The sequence below is a fragment of the Sebastes fasciatus genome, chromosome 22 (assembly GCF_043250625.1).
Source record: "Sebastes fasciatus isolate fSebFas1 chromosome 22, fSebFas1.pri, whole genome shotgun sequence".
Lineage (NCBI taxonomy): Eukaryota > Metazoa > Chordata > Actinopteri > Perciformes > Sebastidae > Sebastes > Sebastes fasciatus.
In genome coordinates this window covers 6,398,644-6,424,419 of record NC_133816.1, presented here as the reverse complement: position 1 = coordinate 6,424,419, position 25,776 = coordinate 6,398,644, and the positions used below count along the sequence as shown (strand labels likewise).

General features: G+C 40.7%; 1 protein-coding gene across 9 annotated transcripts in view; it reads right to left on the bottom strand.

Moving 5' to 3' along the window:
* Positions 1–25,776, bottom strand: part of kcnip4a (potassium voltage-gated channel interacting protein 4a) — a 148,208-nt gene that overhangs the window by 14,170 nt on the left and 108,262 nt on the right. The window contains exon 2 of one of the 9 annotated variants that reach the window (XM_074624426.1): positions 1,165–1,264. The exons of 7 other annotated variants lie outside the window; for them this stretch is intronic. In XM_074624426.1, the coding sequence (XP_074480527.1) occupies positions 1,165–1,264 (100 nt within the window). Of the gene's footprint in view, positions 1–1,164; positions 1,265–18,453; positions 19,088–25,776 lie in introns of those variants that run through there. One more of the 9 variants, XM_074624430.1, reaches the window with a different exon arrangement.

The window sequence follows — 25,776 nt, the reverse complement described above, 5'->3', positions numbered from 1 at the left end:
GTGACACAGTGTCTAAATGCCTCATTAGCTTCAAGGGTACTACCGTGGCCCACAGCCAAAAGGCCGCGTCTTCTAACCGACCACAATTAACCTGCTGCTATGGAGCTAATGCGTCGTATTCACAGGTGATGTTAGCCGATATATTTTAAGGAAATAAAAGAGCTGCTTGAGCTCATTCTTATCAAGAGTGCTCGTAAAACCTGGAAATGAGTTAGTATTGTATTTTCTTCCGGTTCCCTCGTCTGGAAGTCAATGAGTTTTTGGAATAACTTTTTAGTTAGATGCCTGAAATAAGGTCTGTGGTTAACACAAGCTGAAGAGATTTTATTGTTTTGTTCTTCAACATAAAATACATCAATAAATACCCCAATCATGAAGTTTGAAGCCTTTATGTGTCTTTGAAAAGGTGGTTGCTAACAAGTGGCTAAATGAGACTATTAAACGTCATCCTGGCGACTCGTCTGCCTTCACAGCCTCGTTGTCTATACTCACGCTCATGCGACCGTGGTGCAGTTCGTTTATAGCTTGACGTTAGCTTTTTACTTCTGTTGATTGCATTCCTGCCTCAAAAATCAAAAAAAGTGGTGTTCATATGTGAAGATTATCATAAGAGTATCATAAGCATGTGTTTGCCACAGAATTTATTTTCTGCAATAATCCAAAACCCAATGGAAAAATCCCATTGGCTTTTTGTCGCGGGAACCAGGGAGACGCTAACTTCGTGGTTGGCCTACAGAAATACGTCATCCCTGGAGCACTTTATTAGTCCAGAATTTGTCGATATACAGCTGCGTGATTATTAAAAATGGTGAGTATGATGAAAATATATTCTTTCAATTGTGAAAAAAATCAATGTAGAAAATCAAGAACATTTTAACAGCAAACAGGGTTTGGGGAAAATTTGACAAACCAATCTACCGGTAATCTGTATATAAATATCACATCAAATCACACATTCAACATCCTTTCTTTTTACACATTCAACTGTAAAACCAAAATGTTCTACCTGAAATTAATTCAAGCTGGAGCAATCATGTGTGACTAAAGTCTTTATTTAGTGTGTGCCTCCCATACCAAGAAAAGCCACTGAAAGGAAAAGCATCTTAGACAACAACAACAACAACAACAAAAAAATCATCACAGAGAGAGCCTTGGAAGAGCCACTTGCTTGAATTACTGGACGATGACTTTTTGGATGTGGAGCACGGAAAGAGCCTCATGAGTCGAGCTCTCACCCCGCGCCTGTGGACAATCTGAGGGTAACCTGGGAAATACAGCGTTAGGTCTTACGGTTACCCAGGCAACTAACAGCCTCAGCACATTCTAGGAAACTGGGCATGCAAGAGGCGAGGGTCTATTAAAGTTTATATAGACAGAAGGCTGCCTCATAGCTGGTTCTTCAGGACAACAACACGGCATTTTGCACTGTATTAGTTTAAAGCTGCAGCTCCAAAAAGATGAATTTGGAAGACTTAAAAATCCCAGAAATTATGATTATATGAGTAAATTGAATAAGCACACACACAACTGGTTTGTAATGCGCATGAATTGTTACAACATCTGTGGTAAGTTGCTGTTATTTTTGCACTTATGTTAGAAAAAACGTGAGCAGCTGATGTTTGGCTGACATAGAGGCTCTGTATAACTCTTCGTAGGGACAGCGGTGCCTCAGGCCAAATGCTAATAATGTAAGTAGATGAGAATAAGTGCAAGAGGCGTTGCTTTCCTGTGTGTATCTACATGTACATGTAAACCTATAGCAGCAGAAGTTCAAAGCTGCCTAAATATGGCACCACCGCAAGTCACAAGCAACTAGGTCACTGGGTTACATTACTTATTAACAAGTCTCCAATAGCACTTCATCAGTGTAGACGACAGGCTATGGATGTGATATGTGGCCTGTGACCTCACGTCAGGGTGTAATATGACATCTCATCAGGCGTCAGCTCTTTTCACGCATGGCCGAGCATGCTCCTTGGTAAAAAGTGTATTTTTCCTCCTGTCCAAGCACAAGCCCATTTAACCTCCCGCACCGGGCTATTCTGAAAAATTTAGTGCGAGTTTTTTAACGGCAGCAGTTAGGACGAGCTCTCAAGCGCTGTAAACCATTTGTCAATCACAGCACTTAATTTCGATTGCAGGTAAAAGTATTAGCAGAGGTAGAGCTAGTCAAACCAACGTCAAGATGGCAGGTGGGAGTTGTAAGAGGCCTCCATAAACCTGGGCTATAAAGGGACTGAGTGGCAATAATTACATCATTGAATAGAGGCTGTGAAAACGACATCATAAATCTGCAACCTGGTCTGGCAACATCATGGAGGTCGAGTGGAAAACTGGCTGTGAGCAGAAGAATGGGCTCTGTGTAAAACTACTGGGCAGGAGAAAAACGATACCTGACAAAGGTTGTTGTGGTGTCAGTCTACCTGTAGTAAGTGTATTAACACTGAGTGCAGTGAGTTCACACAGGGCATTAAAGCCAAGGCTGCAAGTATTGGCTGCTTTTCTCAAAAGATTAAAAAAAAGGATTACCTAGAAATATCAACAAGTCAAAAATACTGCAAATATATCCATAAATAAAATAACAGTCTACAGCAATGTGAGCGACCTACTTAAGCAAAACAGTGCTTTGAGCAAAATGCTAATGTCAGCATGCTGACATGCCCACAATGTCAATGCTAACACACTGATGTTTAGCAGGTATAATGAAGGCCTATGGAAAGGAGGCTGGGTCTTTGGGGGTACAACACATGCGTAGTCAAATCTGGACTGCACTCGCCGAAATTGAGCCAATTACAACGGACTGAAGCTTCAGTTACAGTTACTGCGCATGTGTTATAGCTACCCCATACCCCCTGAACCATGTCTGCCCGTGTCCCAGCCTCCTTCCATAGGCCTAATGTTCACCATCTTAGTTTAGTATGTTAGCACGCTAACATTTGCTAATTATCAAGTAAAGCTGAAGTTGATGGGAATGTCATTAGCTCTGCAGGTATTTGGTGATAAACCCAAGTATTGGACAAAGTAAAAATTTGACCTGATGATGGCCCTAGATGAAAGTTAAAGAGGACCTATTATGCTAATTTTCAGGTGCATACTTGTATTTGGGGTTTCTACAAGAGCGAGTTTACATGCTTAAATGTTAAAAAAAACACTTTATTTTTCGCTTTAGCTGCTAGGCAGGTATTATGCAAATGTGTTACTTGGTGACATCACCACGTTACGGAAGAAAAGGCAGCACTTCAAGCAAGACGTTTCATGCAGTTCGTGTGGGGGAGACTAAGGCACAAAAGCATAATAGGTCCTCTTTAAGGGATCACCAAAATCATCACAATTCATCCTCTTGCCACCCTAAATGTCTGTACAACATTTCATGGCAGTCCATCCAACAGTTGTTGAGATATAGCACTAAAAAGTCCAGCTCATGGTAGCCACTAACATGGCTAATAATTACATAACGATAATATGTTGTGCGATAATGTATTGATTCTCCAAAACACTGTATTGATTTTTTATTAACCTCAAAATCCCGACCGCTATTCAATCTTTCGGAGATTATAGCGAACCTAGAGAACCAGAGGAATCCATTGGTATCAACCATGTAATAACAACTTGTCGCAAAGGAGTCCAAATAACACACGTTAAATTTTGGTGAGGAATAACTGGCATGGTGAATTTCACAGGGGTCCCTTGACCTCTGACCTCAAGATATGTGAATGAAAATGGGTTCTATGGGTACCCACGAGTCTCCCCTTTACAGACATGCCCACTTTATGATAATCACATGCAGTTTGGGGCAAAAAAAAAGAGGGTTTTCTTGCATGCAGTATACATTTGTTGTTTTTGAATATTCTAAAATATAATATCTTTATACTATGACAGTTTTCCGAAAATTTAAAATAGCAATATATCGCCTTGCTTACAGTATTGCAATATAGAATTGGGCCAATACACAACCCTAATAACATATATTTAATTTATCACTTTTTGTGTTATTACTTATGTTGTTCTATCATTTTTATGTTTTATATCTACAATAGTGATGTATGATATCTACTTTATTCATGTGTTAAATATCAAAAAGCTTTGAGAAAATGCTCAGCAGTAATGGCTTGGAGTTTGAGAAAATCATGCCATACACTTTTTCACCAAGCTGGCAGGGACCCCTGACAGACAGGTTGCGAAGTGAAAATCCCAAGTGGTGCGAGCCAGCCTCTTCACCCTCATTGTGTGCAGAGTTAATCACAGCACAGATACAGAGCAGATGGTCAAAAGCTCTTGGCTCAGATCTGGCACAATGTACACAATAACCAACATGATGATGCACAACCAAGCTCTCATAAAAGATTCTGCCCTGTCTTGCTGTCAGCTTAAGACCAGTTCATATCGCCCTCTGTTATGACACAATAACTTTGAGACTTAGAGGATGAAGTGGAGCTCTCATCTGTTCTTGTTACCTGCCTGACACACACCTTCCTTCCTGAGTGGGGAGGAGACGTCGGAGTGCCTTCACTGAGGTTGAACTAGACAGATGTTGCTTTTGTTACCGAGTGATATTGGTCTTGACAGCAAGCTGGCTTTATTTGGAAACATTACTGTACTCACAGCTCAAGGACAATGTGGTGGGCTTCTGTATTTACTAGCCCCTGAACAATGAGTGAGTTTGGGCTGTGTAGTGCAAACATTATGACTGAAAGAGCAAACAATCTGTACTGTCGCTAATAGAATTGAAAGCTGTTGGTGAAAAACTGAAAATGAAGGCAATAAAAAACGATCTCTAAAGTGGAATAAAGCAGAGAGTGAGTGACACAGCCCTTAATCAGGCAGGAAAAGAGCATGCAGTCACGGCTGTCTGATTAATGTTTGCCCTTTTGCTTTATTGACAAAATGGATCTGACGCTTGAGTACGTGCGTGTTAATGGAGAGAGCGGCTCGTGCTGTGCTCTGGTGTCCTTACCCTCAAAGGTCAAAGGTTACCATTTTGCTGGTAAAAACCCCAACATAAATGGGTGTTGTTGTCCTGAAGAATCAAGTATATCAAGCAAAAAACGTTGGATTTTGCAGAGGGTTAACATTTAACTGATTCAGTCATTACGTGCACACACATAAAGTCATGCCATGCTTTTGCCTTCCTTGAAAGAAATAACCTGACCTCAGCAGGTTGTTAGGGGCCTGCGGCTATAACGGCAGGTTGCAGCTGACTGTGCAGCTCATCAGAAATGTAATTCATAGCCACCTCTGAGTAACAAAGCTGCCTTAGACATTTTAGCCTGCGGCAATACAAGAGAATGAGATTGACTGCCTTTCAAGGGTTATAAACAAAGAAAAATGCCTCAGCAAAATATAATTACCACGGGACATAGTTTAACTACTGGAGCTTTGTAGACTATAGCCGTAAAATGGTCTAATGCACACAATGTTTTCTTCATCAATGAGCTGCAAAAATACTTAAAACCCTGAAAACTGTGAGAATATCACCCCCCAAAATAAGTCTGGCCAGATCGATCATAGATCAACTGCTACACTCCCTCGAGTTTTGTGATTCAAAAGTCATTTATCCCAAAGGTAAAGTCAAGCTGGAGGGTAAAAGCACACTAGCCCTAAATCAACTTGATCCATGGACCGAAGAAGAGTGGCTAATAAATATTTGATAAATCTATGTCACGTGCGAGCTGAAATGTCCTCAGATGACCACGAACGGCTGCTTGATATCAATAAATCGTGGGTCAATTCTTGTGCTGAAGCACGCAGTTTGACGATGCTGAGCTTGCTGCTTCCTTGTTGTGGTATGAGGGTGGATGTACAGTAAGTGCTACACAGAGGCAAATTAAGGCCCACATGAGACGGGTTAATTTAATACAGTAAGTACAGAAGCCCTTCACTCAGTGTGAGATTAAAATTATTGAACGGATCTGTGATGGGGGAACTCTTGGTTTAATCTGTGTGAAATTAGCAAAGATAGTTTTTAATTTCAGGGGTTGATAGCACTCATCATTTTATTTCCTCTCTTGCTTAGTTGTTACAAGCCTTTTTCCCCCATCAATGTTATCAGACTAAAATAGTGCACCATGTGTCTTTTCTCAAGAGCTTCTGCGTGTGTCTCTCAGACGAGGTCTTAACTTATACAATTTAGCACCAGCTACCTCGCCGTCCCATTAGCCCCGCGGCGCCAAGAAGGCACAAAAAGTAGGCCATGACTCCAAGGGAGCACAACTTATCTTCTGACAATTTATGTGATAGTGTTACAGGCAGCAGGGCCCAACACGTGAGCCTCTACAGCTTCAGTAGTGGCCGGAAGATGTCTAATCACGCCTGGACAGTCGGCTTGGAGTTACACTTGATGGCTGACTTAGTCTAATTGAGTCTTAGTGACCGTTCTTAGTTTCACTTAATGCTTTGACTAGAAAGGTCTGTTTCCACACAGGTAATGTGAAAACTCCTTTAAATAATGAAAAGCATCGGTTTTTTTTAACTTTTGAAAACATCGTCATTCATTCATTACTCTATTTTTTAGTGAATATCAATATCCTCAAAGATACTTGTGTTTGTCCGTGGTTCACTTTACACTACAAGGTGATTAATTATTAGCACTAATCTCTTCCTCCAAAGGAAATGTAGCTCAGTTTGCTCAGGTAGCTAAGATGAACCTGACATTAAACATTTACACACTCAGTCCAGTAGAAACACTAGATGGAAAGCAACATAACATAACATAACTGGAGGCTGCACAAGATAAACCCTTTGATTCAAACACACTTTGACATCATTAGTATTCTTTGTGATCAAACTTTGTAACAGATACAGTCTACACTACATAATATACAAAATAAACGCACGAGTCTTTTTAGCGAGGAAAAACTAACATGTTCAAAGGGGTCCCTTGACCTCTGACCTCAAGATATGTGAATGAAAATGGGTTCTATGGGTACCCACGAGTCTCCCAATGCAGTTTTTATGCTAAAGCAAGCATATTTGCCCAATCTCATGTTGATAAGAGTATTAAATACTTGACCAATCTCCCTTTAAGGTACATTTGGAACAGATAAAAAAATGTGCGATTCATTTTATTAATTTTATTAATCACAATTAAATATTTTAATCGATTGACGGGCCCTAAAATAAACCTTATCACAACACTGTTATTAAAAGTTAGTGTATCATTGCTGCATGCGTCAAATATGTAAGGTTTTCACAGAGGCAGTAAATCACTGATGACCTGATCCTCAACATCCCGAACTGTCAATTGAAAATGACACAAATCAGATTTCTTCACTTAAACTGACGCAACTACAGTGAGGCATCCCATCACTAAACTCCCACTGTTGACATGCCATCTTGACAAACTTAACACCTGAACCAAACTCAATACTGATCTTATCTCGACCTGAGCTCACTCCTAATATAGCCTGCTCTAAGTCCTGGCAACACAACACAGAACAATCAACCACCAATCTTAAGGGTATCGAGTTCATCACAAGGCTGCACTGTGTCTACTGCTGTCCATTTAAGGACAAAATATGTAAACACAGTCACAAAACAGGTAGAGATGATTGCAGACCAAAGCAGCATTAGTTATACATGTTCAAAGTTACTTTAAGCTGATATAAGCATTTAATATCTCGGGAGAATTTAAATTCTTGGGCTCCAGTCTGATTTTTATCATTGCTTCAGGCACGGTATAATCAGTAGTCATTTTCTGGGAAGTTTCAAGTCCCTTCTGTGAGTGATTGTATCTGGCAGTGGACACCAGAGCTGCCCTCCCATCTTTCCGCATCGTAATGGGACTCTTTGGTTGTCGTTCAAACTGGTTTCTAGTTCAGAGGTAATTCATTGCTGCATTTTGGGACCGTACCAGAGAGCTGAATCTCAAATGGGAACCAAGAAAATGTCTTTCTCCATTCTCCCTACAAATATATTAATAAAGTGAATTTATTCAATGAAGATTTGAAAAACTGTTTTTGATGTGGTGCGTCCTCTAGACTTATTTAGACAGCTTTTCACAACATGAACACTTGACTGAATTGTTTAATTTAACATTGAATGCTATAGAAGGAGTATTGGACATACAGTATTTACTATCCTCACGCCAAGTATTAAAATCATTGGTTTCCCAGCCAGGTGTTAATCTCTTAACACCCTTATCTGTCTCCTATAGATCTGGAGACAGATGGTGTTGAAAGTCGAAATTAAGGAATAACAGCCTCCCTCAAATGCTAAATTAAACACACAACCTATTCAATGCAACTGCAGAGCCAAATTAATAACTTCCCTTTAGATCCATCCTTTGCAGGTGTTCCAAATTAAAAAGAAATATTATTTCATCAATATAAGAGCCAAACACGGTTATACAGTCAAAACTCATGATGCAAAACTGCTCGTTTATCAAACTGCATGATATTTAGGTCGAAGCTCATGACTGGTGGCGTCATGCTTTGCAGGCTGGTCAATACCTCTTTCGATTTTGCAATTAAACTCTTCCATCTCTCTAAATGTCAACTTGGTATTAGTAACAGTGTACACATCGAACATTCACAGAAAGTCATAATGCCATACGGTCAATTACATAAATGCAGAGGCAAAAGCCCTTTGGCCAAATTAAATCTCAGCCAATCAGCAAGAGCCAGGGGGATAGGAGATTATTTTTTAAGCCAAATATATTTACTGGGTCAGTGAGCAGCAGGACAGCAGGTTCACTTTAACACCTCATTCCGCTGTTTAAGTCCCAAGGCTGCATGTTGTTTTTGAGTGAAACAGGGACAAATGCGATGGACACTTTGCAGCTAGAAATCAACTGAAATTACACCCAGCGAGACAGAAACAAGGACGGCAGATGAGGAGTGTCTGGCAGCCTGGCCAGCGGTGGATTTTTATCCATGCTGGCATGATTCCCAATAAAAAGAAAACAAGGCTACAGTGATATCAATCTGACCTGCTCGCCTAAGGTTACACCAAAGCTACTAGCATGAGTCACCTCCCAGCAGAATACTACAGTACATTGGCACTATTGTGTGGCTATTTGGATTTATTGCTCAAGTGATGCCACAGTCAATAACACATGATCCCTCTGCCTCTTTTTAAAATTCAAAACCAGGGCTGTCAATCGATTAAAATATTGAATTGCGATTAATCGCATGATTGTACATGATTAATCCCGATTAATCACAAATTAATCGCACATTTTTTATCTGTTCAAAATGTACCTTAAAAGGGAGTTTTGTCAAGTATTTAATACTTTTATCAACATGGGAGTGGGCAAATATGCTGCTTTATGCAAACGTATGTATATATTTATTATTGTAAATCAATTAATAACCCAAACCAATGACAAATATTGTCCAGAAACCCTCACAGGTACTGCATTTAGCATAAAAAATATGCTCAAATCATAACATGGCAAACTGCAGCCCAACAGGCAACAACAGCTGTCAGTGTGTCAGTGTGCTGACTTGACTATGACTTACCCCAAACTGCATGTGATTAATAAAGTGGGCATGTCTGTAAAGGGGAGACTCATGGGTACCGATAGAACCCATTTTCTTTCACATATCTTGAGGTCAAGCAGTTTGGAGCGTTATTTAGCCTCCTTCCAGAGAAGCGTATGACATCACGTTAACTTTGACAGCCCTACACAAAAATAAGGGGATTTGATGCAATGCTTACATACAACATGTTAAGATATTTTCACTGTACATACTGTAATTGGAGGTGTGTGAGATCTGGTGGGATATCGTGGACCTGCACAGAAGCATGTTAAAAGAAGCTGGTGATACCATGTGCATTGGAGAAGACACTTGACCATTTACACCCTTCCTCCAGAATAATAATACCAATAGAAATATGCCAACTGATATCAAATGATTGAATTGTGAGAAGACGAATGGAAGTGCAACAAAAAATGCATATCCAGATCTGCCTGAGGACAGAGGATTGAGCGTCTCTAGCTCCTTTGCAATGGCTGACTTTGCCTTTCTTTGGGTGTAATAATTTCCCCTTTTGCAGAACCAAATATTTTCTGATGCTCCAAAACAAATTATAGCTGACACCCAGAATACCAGAGCTGCCAACAGCGGACATCTGCTGATTACAATACTGCATTTTCCAAATGTTAGATCCGCGGATCCAAGTCAATAAAAGGAAAGTAATTCAAACACAGTCCCCACCGTGTAACGAGAAAGGCTCATTTCATATCGGATAAATCACATGGAAGATGAGGGAGGTGGATACAGATCTGCCATTTGTTTCCATTTGGTGGGCCCAAATACAAATAAGCCCAAAGATTGGAGTCGGGGAGAGCGATATGTCACTGGTGTTATTTAATAAAACAGCCTCCAGCTCCTTATGGCAGGCAGGAAAAATGGCTGTGAAATCGACTTATGGAAAAGGAGGAAGAGGAAGGCAGGATCGCTGCATGGCCTGTCCGAAAACCAAAGCCAATTGGGCACATTATTGAGCCCACAAAGACCAGTTGTCTGTCCAATAGTCCTGAATAAAAAAATCACAATTTTGCAATTCAAATCTCTCTGCTGAGATATGAATTTACTTATCCTAGGACATGACATCAACTTTTGTGATTTACTGCCAATGATGAAAGGCAGATGAGTCCAAGCATCCCGGGGATAGATCTGTGTAAACAGCCAAATGGACTGAAGCCTCGGTTATTCCCTTCAGGTTAGTTATTGCAAGACAGAAGGCAATACAGCACTAACTACAGTAGCTCTTTACTGGCAAAAAACAACGCATTACCATCGCTTTCTGACATTAGTGCCATTTGCTACAGCGTGTTTTGGCTCATGCACTTAACAGTGGTTTTAATCAGTTTAAACAAGCCGATCTTAGTCTATGAAATGTCAGTGTCTGGAAGTCAAAGGAAAATGCAGTCATTTGCTGCTCTGAACCGAGTGTGCATGACTGGAGCGCTGGGGACTGGAGGCCAAGGTTCTTTATGAGGGAGAGCATGCTCTCACGCCGGCCATAATGATACACCATCAGAGGGCCGAGGCATTTATTGGAATCTGGGGGAAAGAGCAGTCTATGCTTCTAATTGCAAACATTTGTCACTTGGAAGCGTTTCAATAAGAGCCGGTCTCAGAGAAAACATTGCTCCGGCATTGGAAGGAAAGGTCCTCTGCCCTTTCTACTCCAATCATTTTGAAGATTATATGGTGGGACAAGGGGTTCGAGATACTCGAAGAGGGGAGAGTCTTTATGACTCACTTGGAAGTGAGTCATCCGTATTCCAGCTGCTGACAAGAAACTGATGCTACCAGTCATTTACCATTTATATTTCACATAAAAAGCCTGACATCCAAAAACACTAAAATCGAATTTTCTCTATATACTGTAAGTCAGCCAAAATATCCAAACTGAGGCAATATGGCTATCTGCTGAGATTTGAGACTGTGGAAAAACTCCCAAAAAAAATCTCCAAAAGTGAAACAAAATTGGCTTTTGGAGGGTCGATTACATTTTTACTTTCCTACTTTATATTACTTCTATGAAAAATTAAACTTTCATTCACTGTAATACAAAGGTGCTAGCCAGTTTTGTGACAGAATGATTAATGGCATATTATCATTTGGTGTATTCAGGCGTAAATTAAAACTTAGCTCTGTGCAGTTAATGGTGTCAGTATATACTATAAAAATCAATGAGAGAGGTTCACTATAAATCAGCACTTTCCATCCCAGTGCCCCAGTTCTCTTTATATTAGTGCACCCAACTGATGAAGTTTGCAAATGTTATCCTCAATCAGTAGAAAACATGAACGGAATCTATCATCTATGGAAATTAGAAAGGACTATAAAGCCTAGCATGTTCAATCCAACTGAGATAAAGTCACAATTATCCATATTGTTGGCAAGAAACCACTGCATTATGCATGAGAATCTATGTCCTTGGCTTAATTATGGAAAACATTGTAGCCGGATTCATGTGCCAACATGATTATTCATTTTGTTGCCTAATTAAAGCGAACACGCTGAATGTGTATACTGGTTGTGTAACCTTGATTGAAAAATAAACGCCTCATGTGCAGCTTCAAAGCGCTAGAGATAGCTCAAGGTTTATGAAAGAGAGTGATTTTTGTTTTTATAAAAACACTTAAACCACGCAATGTTTCCCTTAAATAAAACCTTCACGATCTGCATAGTCAGATAGCGTTGGGGTTCACATCACGACGGCATACTGTATGCATATTCACGTGTAATAACACCTGAGGATACCACAAGTATTACACTGCATCCCTGCGCTGCTATGACACACAGGTCGTTTAATTAAATACATCTTTAAGAGTACAATCTGCCTGCAGCTCTCCTGCACAGGGAGCCTTTAAAGCTGCAATCATCCATATCAGATCCTTGACTAAGAAGCATCTGTCATCCTCCTCCTATCTGAATTTATTATCTGTGATGTTTTCATCAAAATAGATTGCTTGAGTGATACTCGTCCTTGTTGTCATGACTCAAACTGACTCTCACTTTCAATAAGCTTGTCCGCCGTGCCCTTCTTCCCTCTAAAGACACCAGAGGGACCTATAACTTAGGACGCTCAGGCAAAGGTTAAGTCAATCATGTCGCCGCTCTCAATAGCCTTCATGGAAACTAGCCAAAGGGTAATTGGGCCAGTTGATTGTTGTCCTTTAAATGGATTGGTACATGGAGAAACAATAGGAGCTGCTTGCAAATTATATCAAATATCACTACCGGTAACTGAGGTATTGCTTCCATATTTTAATCTTTTAAATCCTACTTGCTTTCTTGAGTAATTATGTGATCCATTTCCCGAGAGGACATTGCTAATTAAATTGAATTAGCTGGACAGATCTTAAATGCCATGATCTGGAATAATGAAAAAGATGCTAAACACTTCTGCTGACTTAACTTTAGTGATGGATGTGTGACTTAAGAAAGAAAACAATCCCATAAAGATGCAGTTTTTACCACGCCCATGAACCAATGTGTGTGTGTCCTGGAAATGTATACACTCCTGCACTTAACAAAATGAAGAATGCACTTTGATATTTTACAATGTTTCAAATCGCTTGCTGGCAGCCTACTTTAAACACCATAAATACCTGTACAGGAAATGAAGACATAAAGGCCGCTATGACTAACAACATCTGCCTTGGACTCTAAAACATAACCGTGATTCTCATACTAAAGGGCCAGCTTTATACCCGCATGATGTGATTATCAATGACAGGCACGTCGGAACTGTTAGATCACAACTGAATGCCACCAAAAAACAGCAGAAAGGTCATTCATCATTTTTGTAGCATAAAAATTAAAAAGGCTCGTTTGATGTTAAATTTTTTCCTCCAGTGACCGTTCAAGTGCTAGATGACGGTCAACCTGATACTGGACAACAAGATGAAGCTTGATTAAGGGTTGACCCTTAACGACCAACTGAAAAAAATCGTAAAGTATAAGATGTGTCACGATAACAAAAGTGCATTGGCTTTAGCCTTTTGCTTTGATCAAACAAGACTTAGAGTATACTGTACAGCCACGGTGGCTCTGTGAGGCTTATGGTGCGTTTGAATTTCCGATTTCCCAGTTGGAAATTTAAACTCAAACGCCCCCTGAAGTCGGATTTCCAACTCAGAAAGTCGGACGTTTGCTAAACACTTGTGAATTGACATTCCTAAGCTGTCTGTTGGTATGACTGACCAGTCAGCATTGCTATCCATAAAACCATGCCTCTAGCATTGCTAAAAGTGGTTGAAATGATGTATTGAGGCAGGAAAATGAACCAAATTTATCAAATTATCATCAACATTATGTATCTGTTCCCTACCTAACCTTATGGAATATATAATTCAATATCTCAATATATCTGGTGACATTGTAAAGTTTCTGGGAAATCACTTGAATCATTGTTTTTTGGGTTAATTGAGCAAATTAAACCCAACATAGTCATAAAATGGTCTTGATCATTGCTTTGCAACACCGACTATAATGGTCTATTAAATGTATAGATATCGTGGTAAAAATGTATATCGCCTTATGGTGTGCATCGTCGTTTTGTCCAATCCAAGAATCCCATGCAATTAAACTAACAATAGATACAACTACCATCTACAGCTAACAAGAAGTTTAATTAACTAATCAGCTCACAATCTAGACCAGAAGTCCAGCAACACTGTGATTAATTAGGACCAACACAGAAGGAACTATTACATTATTATTGTCAAAGTAAATGTGACAATTTATTGTGAAGCAGAGTTTTGGTGATATTCTTCAGCCCTGTTGTATATAAAGTTTGGTTTAACTGTAGCTGTCTCTGCATATACTTCAAATCCAATTAGTGGTTCAACTCAGCCGACCCGTTGACCTCCCCCGACCTGCTCATGACTGTAAGTGAAAACAGACGATGTGCAGCAAAACCATCCAGTGCTGCTGACACTAACTCTCTCCCGCTGCCAGGCCATAAATCCCCATCAAGGACACAGAGAACACGAGAACTTTGTTAGATGGATATCAGCGCTAACACACACTCCCTGCGCTCCCGCCCGATAATAGCTGACAGCGCGTCCAAATTGACACAACGTTCCATCCCTGTTCGGGTAATGGCGTACTTGTGAATGTGTGTATGTGTGTGTGTGTGTGTGTGTGTGTGTGTGTGTGTGTGTGTGTGTGTGTGTGTGTGTGATTGAGGGGGTATGAGGTTGAGGATGTTGCTGCATACGCCTGAACCAGGGAATTATTTATCATTCTGTGACACGCTGATTAGTCTGCACCCTACGAGGCTTTGCTCAGCACTTTGTACTAATGGCTCTGCGTTGTATGAGCGTACGTAGAAATGTACATGTGTGTGTAAAGGATCAAGATGTGTGTATGAGAGGAACAAAAAGTGTGTTCCTTGTTATGTCGCAATGCATCCAAACAAATCAGACTAGGAAATGTGAAGATAAATTACTACAGCGAGTTCTAACAAGAAGGCTCATTATCTCATTTTACTGGCCAAGTTGAGCCCACACTTAGCCAGCTGAAGTGAATACTAGCCTTGGGGTAGTTAGCAGGAATACATGCACACATCAGTCCGGCTACATTCATAATTATACTTGGAGTGGGCTACCCATACGCTGCTCGCCAGGCCTTGCTCATATTCACAGTGCAATGCCCTAGTGATTGGGCATTAGCTGATGCAATGATCTTGTTAATTTTCTCCAGCATGGAAGCATGCCAGACCAGTGACAGGGAGAGGCTGTTCATTTTTTTTTCCAGGTCTAACGTCCTTTCACTCTGCAGTAGAAGTGATCAGTCTTACAGTCCCTGCAGGACAGACATTGTGATCCCGTCCGACTTGATCTTAACCAAGCTTGCAGTGTCTCTTTGCTGCCAGCTGACGCTACAGTAAAGAGCGGAACAAGTGTAAAACACATCCAGAGCGTTGCTCTCAGCTCACGTTCTCTCCCGCAACTGGAAAGTTGCCACTTCAGATCTGCAACCCAGCTGAGAAACTCCCTCTGCATTTAACGTACAGAGACTTTTAAAGCAAGACCTTTATCCCCACAGATGCCTCGGCGGATTTGCTCAGGTGGCCGGCAGCAGAGGGATGTGATCGTACTGGGCAGCTCCCAGCTGGGGACATGTCTGACTGTATGAATGTTAAGCGGAGCGTGCACGCTTAGTGAATTATTTCCCTAGAGGTTTCCTAAAAATAAAAAAGGTGAAAAAAAGGTTTAGTTATTGCAGAAGGTGACAGCTGCAAAAGGGGATTTGTGTAACCAAAATGTAAACAAAGGTAATTCTTGTGACTGCTGGGTTTTTATTATAAAAGGGAAGCAGTGTAGGGCTGTCACTTCACAGCAAGTATGGTCCTGAATTCTGATCTCAGTTCTGGCCCTTCTTTTTGGAGTCAAGTGCTGAAACTATTAGTTGATTAATAGATTAGTAGATGGACAGAGAATGAATTGTCTTATTTAGCAAAAGTGATAATCAATGATATGATTTGCTGCTTCTTTTTCGTATTACTGTGAAATTAATTGTTTTCGGTTTTGAATTAGTAAGTTGAGCAAAATAATCAGCTTGAAGATGTCACCTTGGGCTCTGGGAAATTGTGATGGATAGTTTACTCTTTTGTGACATTTTAGACAAAGATAACAAATAGCAATAAATAAAATAAATCAACAGATATCTCGAGAATGAAAATAATAATTAAATACAGCTCTAGTGAAGAAGTTTAATTTCAATTACTCGACAACTATTTTTTATAAATTAATTAATATTTTTCCAAGCAAAAATGCCAAAATTTGCTGGTTTCTGCTTCTTCAATGAGAAGATTTGATGCTTTTCTTTGTCATACTGTATATAATAGTTAAATTAATATCTTTGAGTTTTGCATTGCTGGATGCTTTGGTCAAACTGACACACCGATAGCAGAACACAACAGCCACTGCACACACAGAGGAGAAGACTAGAGCAGGGGAACTCACAGCGATGTAACAAAACCCGTTCTCATCTGTCAATTATGGCCACAAAGCATCTAAAGGAGGACTTGTGCCCATTGATGTATGTGCCTCAGTATCAGAAGCCGAGGGGCGCGATAAAGCAGCGGTATTTGACTACCTGAATAGGCTGCACACCCTGCACGCTGTTATTGGCTTGGGGTTACACCCCCACGTGGGGCCCAAAGGCTGTTGGCTGAAGCCCAGCAGCGTTCCGAGTAAAGCTAAATAAGAAGAAAAGAGAAAACACAAGCAGAACGCTGCAGGGTCTCTGCAGAAACAGACACCACCACACACTTCTAGTGGGGCTTAAGTGATGATTGAGAGGGATTATTCAGTCTATACATTGTTTTTTAAGGGAATTGTCGCATATTTTACCTTTAAATAAGCAATTTATGTTAATTTGGGAAATAAAAACAGCAATTTTTACAAACTGAATAACCAAGAAATTAATCAACGTATTAATTGATAATAAAAATAAGGTTGTTGCATATAGCTCATGATCTATATGCTGATGCATGGGGTTTAGTTTCCTCCCACTCCAAAAAACATCATGATTTTTTGTCTCCAAATTACCCACAGATGTGAATTCCAGTGTTAATGTTTGAAAAGATCTGCGATGCCTCATTTTCAAGACCATTTCCCTAAAAAGATTTCAGGCTTATTTTCAACCCGACACCCGCCCTCCCTCCCTCTCCTGAACATGACTTCAGCACAACATCGATACCTGTATTGACTGTTCGTCAGCCGCTACCACAGGCTCAGATAGCAGATATTCTGCAAGTAATTACACTCTGAGACACCTGTGTGGAATACAGATCACACCATCAGGCAAACGGCGCTCGACACGCTGGTTTCACATCTCTATCGTCTCACCATGGAAACTAATCAATATCACGTCGGCTGCATCTGTTAATGCAGAGCGAGGGGAAGGCAAGTTTCAACTCACCGCTGTTTAGTGGAGCATGTAAACTGTTATACGCTGAGCCTGAGCTCCACAGTTCCCCCCAAATGAAAACACTGCTCCCATGTGCCTTTTAAAATAACACAACCACAGCCAACAAACAGACGCTAACGCCTCTGTGCTCCATCTAAACACTTCCCTCAGGTCAGGTCAGCTTTTTCCAGCAATACACACTATTCCACATTAGCACTTTTCTGATCATCTCCCTGAATATGCATACAGCTTTGGAGATTGATTGTCCTAATTAGAAAAAAATAAGGCGTGTTTACTAAACAGCAATCTGATGGATGGGCTGGTTTTGGGCTCAAACTGCTTACTATGCTGCTCTACTTTATTTAATGACAACTGAAGTGGGTCCAGACTAAACAGTTTATTTAGGCCTGAAACATTCTGTGCTTAGTGAGCCTTACTGTGCCCGTTCACTATGACAGGTTTACCTCGACAAAGTTGCAATTTGATTGTATGTTGAGCTAATTAACATGACATGTACACACATTTATGAGCTACATACACAGAAACAGGGAAACCACCCCCACAAACCAAGCAAAAACGAGCTAATTTCACAGTTCTCAACTCTAGAAATGCAATCAGAACTTGTCTGTCAAGTTCGTCGGTCTAATCTTTCTGAAGTGACACGTCTTTCCTGCTCGATATCTTCCTCCCTCCAGTCACATCACAAGCTCTTTATGTTTTCATAGCTTCAGCTCGGAAGATAAGACAGTCCATTTGTTTTTTATCTGAGTCACTGAGTCCTGCTTTGGTATGGTGACCTCCATTAACTTGTCAAGTTTTCAAATGGAAACTTCAAATTCAGATATGTTAGGAGGAGTAAGGAGTTACACTCTCTCTCTCTCTCTTTGAAACACACTTAAAGTTGAAGTTTCCATCTGGTGTGTCAAGGGAAATGACTGAAATGATGAAATGATTGAAAATGCTGTCAACACATTCTCTCCGTAAGCACTTTTTTTCAATTCCAGCTGTGATTGCTCTCTTTCTGTGTCTTCTTTTCTGTCCGCCTCTCCCTCAATTTCCATCAGCGCCTTACCCTCTGAGAAGCTGATGAGCCCCAGGATGTGCAGCAGCTTGATGGAAGCGAACACCAGCACCACGATGCCCACCGTCTGCAGCCCCTCAGTCTCCCAGATCGCGCTCAGCATCGCTCCGCCCTCGCCCCACTCCGCGCCACCATACCCTGACCCGAGCCCGGAGCCCGAGCCGGGCTCCTCGCCTTCGGGAACAATGCCAATGCCAGGACCAGGACCAGGACCAGTGCTGCCACCCGGCACCGCGCTCAAGTTCCCCCGCACCCACTCCAGCGCTACACCGGCCCACACGCACGGGCCGGGCGCCTCCTGGCACCCGCCTACTGCCCGCTCGCTCCCTAAATCCAGTATGGGTTGGGCTAGAATTGGAGGAGGTTAAGACCAAGAAATGTTGGCCTCAGGTTTGTGAGGAGACTGAAGTCATTAAAGATCTCTCTCAGGGGTCACTGAAAATTAAGAAAAACGGACTCAAAAGGGAATAAAGTCCACGCAAGCTGATCTCAATCCTTCTTCTTCTTCTTTTCTCTCGTCACAAATGAAGAGACATGTGAAAGCAGCGGAAACGCAGACAGAGCAAACTCTGCTCTGACAGTTTTGTGGCTCTCTCTCGTTCTTTCAGGCGCACTGACTGCCTCACCGCAAAGTAAAGGGAGGGAAGATGAGAGGGAGTGGATATGAGTGCGGGAGAGAGGAGAGGAGGGAGGGGAGATGAGGCCGAGGCAGAGGGGAGGTGTGGTGCTACAGTAGAAGACGCACAACCTCTCATGAGCTCTACATGTTAAAACATACTAGAAACCAATCCTAAAATTCAAATACAGCACTGAATGACAGCACAGGACATGTCAATGCATTTTAATAGCATGTCAGTTTTTTGTTATTCTGTTCAGACACTATTACAGTCTAGTCATATCATGGAATCTCTAATATCGCTATCACTATTTCCAGGCTGTGTGAAGGATTGAAGTTGAAGATGAAGAAAAAAAAAGAGGGAAAATAATTCCATAGCAGGACGGACGGCCAAAACAATAGCTTTCTTATGAGGCATTGTAATCGCCTTCAAACAGACAAAATAAATCTCTCATGCTTCAAACTACTGTTGAAAAGAGGCTTTTGGAAATCTTACTCATATGGTAATTTTTTTTAAAAGTTTTTTAAAAGGCTTAAAGCTGTGACAAAACTTCAATGCTCACAATCCACTAAAAATAATACGTACTGTAATGGTAACTAAAGGGAAAATTCCCAAAAATGTCCACCTATGTTAGCACTAATTGTGCCTTCTCTAGTCCCCAAAAGTTGTGCATAGGAGGGTGTGATGGGTACGGGGAATACTAGGTGAGTGAGGAGAGTCCATATGCCTCAGTGGTCTTTACACACATTGATGTAAGAGTATAGAAAGAGAGGGAAAAGTAGTATTGATCCACACCACTTCATCAAATGTAACCGCTTGTTTTCAAAAGAAGCTTGATTCCACTGAGATGTAGTGGACTGTTGAAGAGAACAAACAAAGTGTGAGTGTGAGAGAGAGTGAGGGTGATTCATGCAGACAGTGTTTGTAGCAAATGAGTGAAGACACCACCATCTACTGCCACTGTGTAGTCATAGTCATCATCATCATCATCATCCACCACCACGTGAATTATTCCTTCACAAATCAATAGAAAACTGTGTCAGAAATAACTGAATTTCATTTATATGAAATATCATTAGCCCCGCTAAGTACACGCTCAAAACATCCAAAAACACAATTCAAAGCTCATGAATTTTTGAATTAATTTGCAAGTCAATTTTCAAGACTATTTTGAGCCACAGAAAAAATCCTCTGCTGTTTTTTCTGCTTTCATTCCATCTGCAATGAAGTCAGCCGTATATCATTGATGTAAATGCACGAAACCACCTTAATTACAATCATGACGGCGGTGTATTATTTTGGCGCCGTAACCGAAACAGTGACTCACCTCTTACTCAATTGCTCTATGATAAATGTTCAATAAGAAGCAGCTTATTTTCAGTGATGGAAAAACTCCCATGAATTCATTTACATTCAGTCCATCTGCTGCTTCCGCTCTTTTCCAAACAACACAGAATGCAAAATGAGGGACGTAATCCTGCTTTAAAAATAAAATATATATATATATCTTTGTGAATAATTTAGCACGATGCCATTTGAAAAAGAAAATAATATTCAGCAGACACATCCGACTTGATGTGGATGGCCCCTGGCCATGCGAAGAGTCGTTGTTATGCGAGTCTCATACGCAGAAAGTGAAAAATACACACTGACAATAAGACTGCATGGACAGTTTGAGTGTGTGTGTTGTTCTTGAAATCGAATTAGAGAAAAAAGTGCTCTTTCAGACAACAATGTAGGGACGTATGCTTCCTGTTTGGGAAAGGAGATTGTTCCAGTAAAGAGTGACTGCTGAGTCTGTTTTTTTGTTCCAAGTCACCACTATGAATGGACCTTCCGTTGTTATTGGTCCACATTAGCCTACAGATACGCTTTGTCTAAGGGGTATCAGCCAGGAAAAAATAATTTCTAGATTATATCTACTATAAATGGCCAAACTGTCCAAACTGCAGGTGAAGGGATAGCAAAGACATTTTGATTAAACATTAAAGCTGCTATAAACAATATTTTCATATCAACAACTGATCAAATGACATGTAATGTGAAAGTTGTCACTTGTAGTTACGAACCCACAGAGAATTATCACGCGACTTTGCAGTTCCCCTCAGCTCCACAGAGCGTGTTAGTGCCCTTCAGCTCATTGTTTTGGGTGAACCAGAACCGTAAAGTTTTGGTTCACCCTCACAGCTCTCATCAGTGTGCAGCAGGCAGTTGTTTTGAGCGAAAAAAGTTATATTTAGTACATCTCAAAAAAGCACATCAAGTGCCCGAATTCTAAAAACAATAAAACCTATTTTCAAATGTTATTGTAGCACAATAGTAAGCCGATGAAAGTCAATAACAAAGTCCCATGAGGAACAATTGCTGGCTCGGTTCAAAGCATTACCCAGCTGCCATGTACAGTGGAGTGTATTGAGCGTAAGCTGACCTAAATGTTGGATGCTTCATTGACTCCTGGGCTGCAACATCCAGCTCACAGCAGCAGCACTGCCAACATGTGGCCACTGGCACTACATCAATGAAGTCACAGTCACATCACATTTACAGTTTCCTGAATGCAGCCAAGTTCCCCCATAGCCAGAGGGATGCATTGCTCTGGTCTTAATCTGCCATGGCACAGCTCTCCAAACAATCCCTGGTAGACTGATGGTTAATAAAACATGGAGGAGTGATTGACCAATCATAACCTTTGCCCAGCACAGAGATACTATATCCGCTCAATAAATTATTGAAGCAATATGGGTGGAGGTGAGAGGGTGAGACATGTAAGAAAAGAAAAAAGAGAGGGGGTGGAATTTTTGTTCCACAGAGCATCCGTCCAATTATTAGAGGAGCCATGGTTCTATCAACGCTGCTGACAGGTTAATATTACACCCCACATCTTGCTCCATTAATGTCACACAAATTCTGGACAAATCACCACTCTAACACTGTTACAGCATGACAGGTGTGACAGATTGAAAACCTAAAAATTCTGCATTTATAGACCTAACAAGGCTATTTTGTTTTGGAAGATTGAAATTGCAAAATTATTTTGTATTTAAATTGGAAAAAGAAAATGAAAGCTGTAGAGTGTTGACATTGCTATGATGTGGAACAAAGATTGGAGGCCTTTGAATGAGGTTGTGTGGAGGGCTATTTAGAAAAACAGATGACTCAATGTTGTTCTGATCTGACGTCTTACATACGACATTACAAAAACTGCCCGTTTCTATAGCTAACGGTACCTGAATGTATAGTAAGTAAAGAGAAAATGGCGAGAAAATACAGACCAAATACTTAAATGCCTTCTGCTAAGTGTCTGGTGGAAATGTGGATTGTAAAGAAACTTCTTGCAGCTATTATTTATGTAATCATTTTGCTCCCTCAAGAAAACAGTGCTTTGTAAGAGCTGGGTAAACTTGCCCTGAGCCGTGTCTGTGAACTGGCTGATAAAGTACAACTCAAACACAACACATTCCACTTTTTTTGTTAGTTTATTAACTCTTTTCGCCCAGCGTTTTTAACTCCCACCTGCACTAAATGCGTCAACTGTCTCAATTTCAGGCATCAAAATCAAACGTATGAAATGATGTTATTGGTTACAGCTGTCACTGACTGGATCAGGAGACGTTAAGTCCAAAATGATAAACACAATCAGCATAACAGTCATATCCTTGGTGTCGGGTATGATTCAGTCCTTTACCTGCTGTCAGGAGAAAAGCCTGTTTGATTCATACCAATGACGTATAGATTTAAATACACATTTTCCCACATGGACAGGTAGAAATGTTAGATCTTCTGACCCAGTGCAGGGGGCGACTCCTCTGGTTACAAAAAGAAGTCTGATTGTATAGAAGTCTATATGAAAAGGACCCTACTACTCACTTGATTTATTACCTCAGTAAACATTGTAAACAGGAGTTGATGGTCTCAATCTCTAGTTTCTGAAGTCTTCTTCAATACAAGATGATGTTCATTGAGTAAATTATGGTCCCATTTAGAGACAATTAGACGATAAAGCAGGGGATGCTTTAGAGCGTGGCTACCTTGTGATTGACAGGTCGCTGCCACGGCGTTGTCCGGTCTGGGAGTTGTCCGTGTTTTCGTCTTAGAACTTTAACCCTTTCAGTTTGTTTTGTTTCACCAAACTCAAGGCTTCAAAGCAGCAGTCCACAAACCAATGGGCGACATCACAGTGACAATTTCCACTAGTCAGTCTAAGTGTAGACCAGACAAATAACTTGAAAGAAGCATCTATGCAATTTTGACAGGAATTTAATTTGATCAGTCTACTGTATTTCTCAATATCTGTTTACATAAAACAGAGATATATCCCTTTTAAAAACACAAATTGATAAGATATGCTAATAATTTGAAAAATGAACCAGTTAAGAATTCCTTTTTGGAGCTTTTGATGGCTACACAAAAAACATCCAATCACTCAATGCCATCATTTTTTCAGTGAAGGGTTTCACACAGACCTCAACCATCCTTCATAACCTCTGATGGACGGCATATTTAAGTGATCAAAGTCTGAAATGTCAAGCTTCTCTGAGGTATGGCATGTCACCATCCCTCAGTCCTTATCGGTGTAATGAACAGGATAAGTCTGAGAGACAGACCTGCAGCCTTTTTGTTCATCAGCCTCTGTAGACTGAGAGACATTGATCTCGGGAACGATTACAGATTTTTCTCACTCATCGCTGCCACCTGTCTCGTCACTTTCCATCCTCGGTATTCGCAAAGGGAGGATCTTATCGCTTCTCGTCTGGGCAGAGTGGACACAGAGGACACGACCTGACGACGTCAATGGATCAGCCCCGCCGACGGCGGTTGTGTTAAACACAAAATGTAAAGAAAGGAAAAACAAACTGATAATCCATCTATTATACGCAAACAAGCCTAACATGTTGCAACACTGTAGGCAATGATGCAGAAACTTTAAGAATTTCCTTCCAAACTGCTTAAACTATTAGGTAAATAGCTTACCACAGTAAACTGTGATAAACTAAATTGAACACCACAGGTGCAGGGGTAATTTAAATGAGTCTTTTCCGGAGAATGCAACGTCCTATAGATTTTTATTTTTTATATTTTCACACAGTGACAAATGGCGCATACCCAACAACCCCCAAGACCAACATTTCCATTAAGTATTGGACAAGTGTTATCTTTCTTTGAGCCTCTGTGAAAGTACGGGACCAGGAGAGGGGAGCCGGCTTCGAGGTAACCGTCATCAATCAAAGCGATGCCGATCGTTGGACACGGAAAAGAGGCGAAGGAGACATCGTCCCGCTGTTTATGGATCAGCTTAGGGCACAAGTGGGTGATATATAATTAGGCGATACCTGCAGCGATTTGCTCAGATATGCAAAGCAGCATTCGTGTTTTGGGTTGTGTTTTCCAAGGCACATTAAAATGAGGCTGTCATATTTACTGAAGCGGCACCTGTGAAGGGGAAGGCAATTATAAACTGTGAACCGGGGCAAACCTCAGCGTAGCAGCATGTGCAATCAACCGTGGAGAGCCATGGGGCGACTGATACTGAGGACCTACTTCGTGGACTCTAGATAACTCCGCCAGGTGCGTGTGCCTGCATGCATTTACGGGAATTTGCGATTTTCAACCCTTCAACCTCTTTAGTATAAACAGAACCAAAATGATTAAAGGAAAGAGAAGGTATCAAGAAGTATGACTCAACTGTTTTAGCTTCAAATGGGAGCATTCAGCCCATTGAATGTTATTTATGATTGTAATAAATGTGTCTCTACATTCAAGGTTGGATGGGCAGTAAACACACGAGCTCGCTGATCATTTTCCCACGGGAATCAGTTTTATCCACCCATTTGTAAGTTAAGAATGTATCCTGTTAAAGACCCAAACTAAAAAAGCAATGGGCCAATTCAGGATGTACACTTAAAATACATTCTTTTAACCATAACTATGGTTTCTCACCAAATGCACAAGCGTAGGATTTGAGCTGAAACAATTAATCAATTGGTCGTTCGGTCGATCTATTGTGAATCATCCTTTAAGTCCATTTTCTAGCTGTTCATATAAATATTTGGTTCCAGGTTCCAGCTTAATTTTTTTCTTTATCTCATGTAATTTGACACATGGCAAAGGACGCTTTTAAGTGTATGTCTATGAAGTTTTTTAAAGGTATGCATGTCTGAAGCCAAAGACAAATTTCCATGCAAGTGGACAATAAAGATGTCTATTCTATTCCATTCATGTGAAAGTGATTACCTTTTGGATTCAGACCAAAACAACAAAACAAGCAATTTCAGGAAATAGTGAAAAACATTTTTCACTATTTTCTGACATTTTATAACAATTAGCTGAGAAAGTAATTGCTAGATTAATTAATAATACAAAATAATTGTTAGTTGCATCCATGACGTCGTGCCAAAGAAGGCTAGTTGAGACTGTGGCGATATCTTAACAACTGCTCGAGTGAAAGCAATACACACAATTTTCCGTTAGATTTTGCACCGCCAAGTTAAACAAAAGTCACCCAAAATATGCTAAATAAGCAGAGTGGAAACAGAGGTGTATCTGGGCCAAATCTGACTGGAAAAAAGATCGTAGACTTCAATTTTGTGCAACCCAACAACTACAACTACACACTGCATTATGATCGTACCAGGACGTTTTGTAAGTAGCAAACACATTCTTATTACAATGAAGCTCACAGCAGCGTGGAGATTAATGA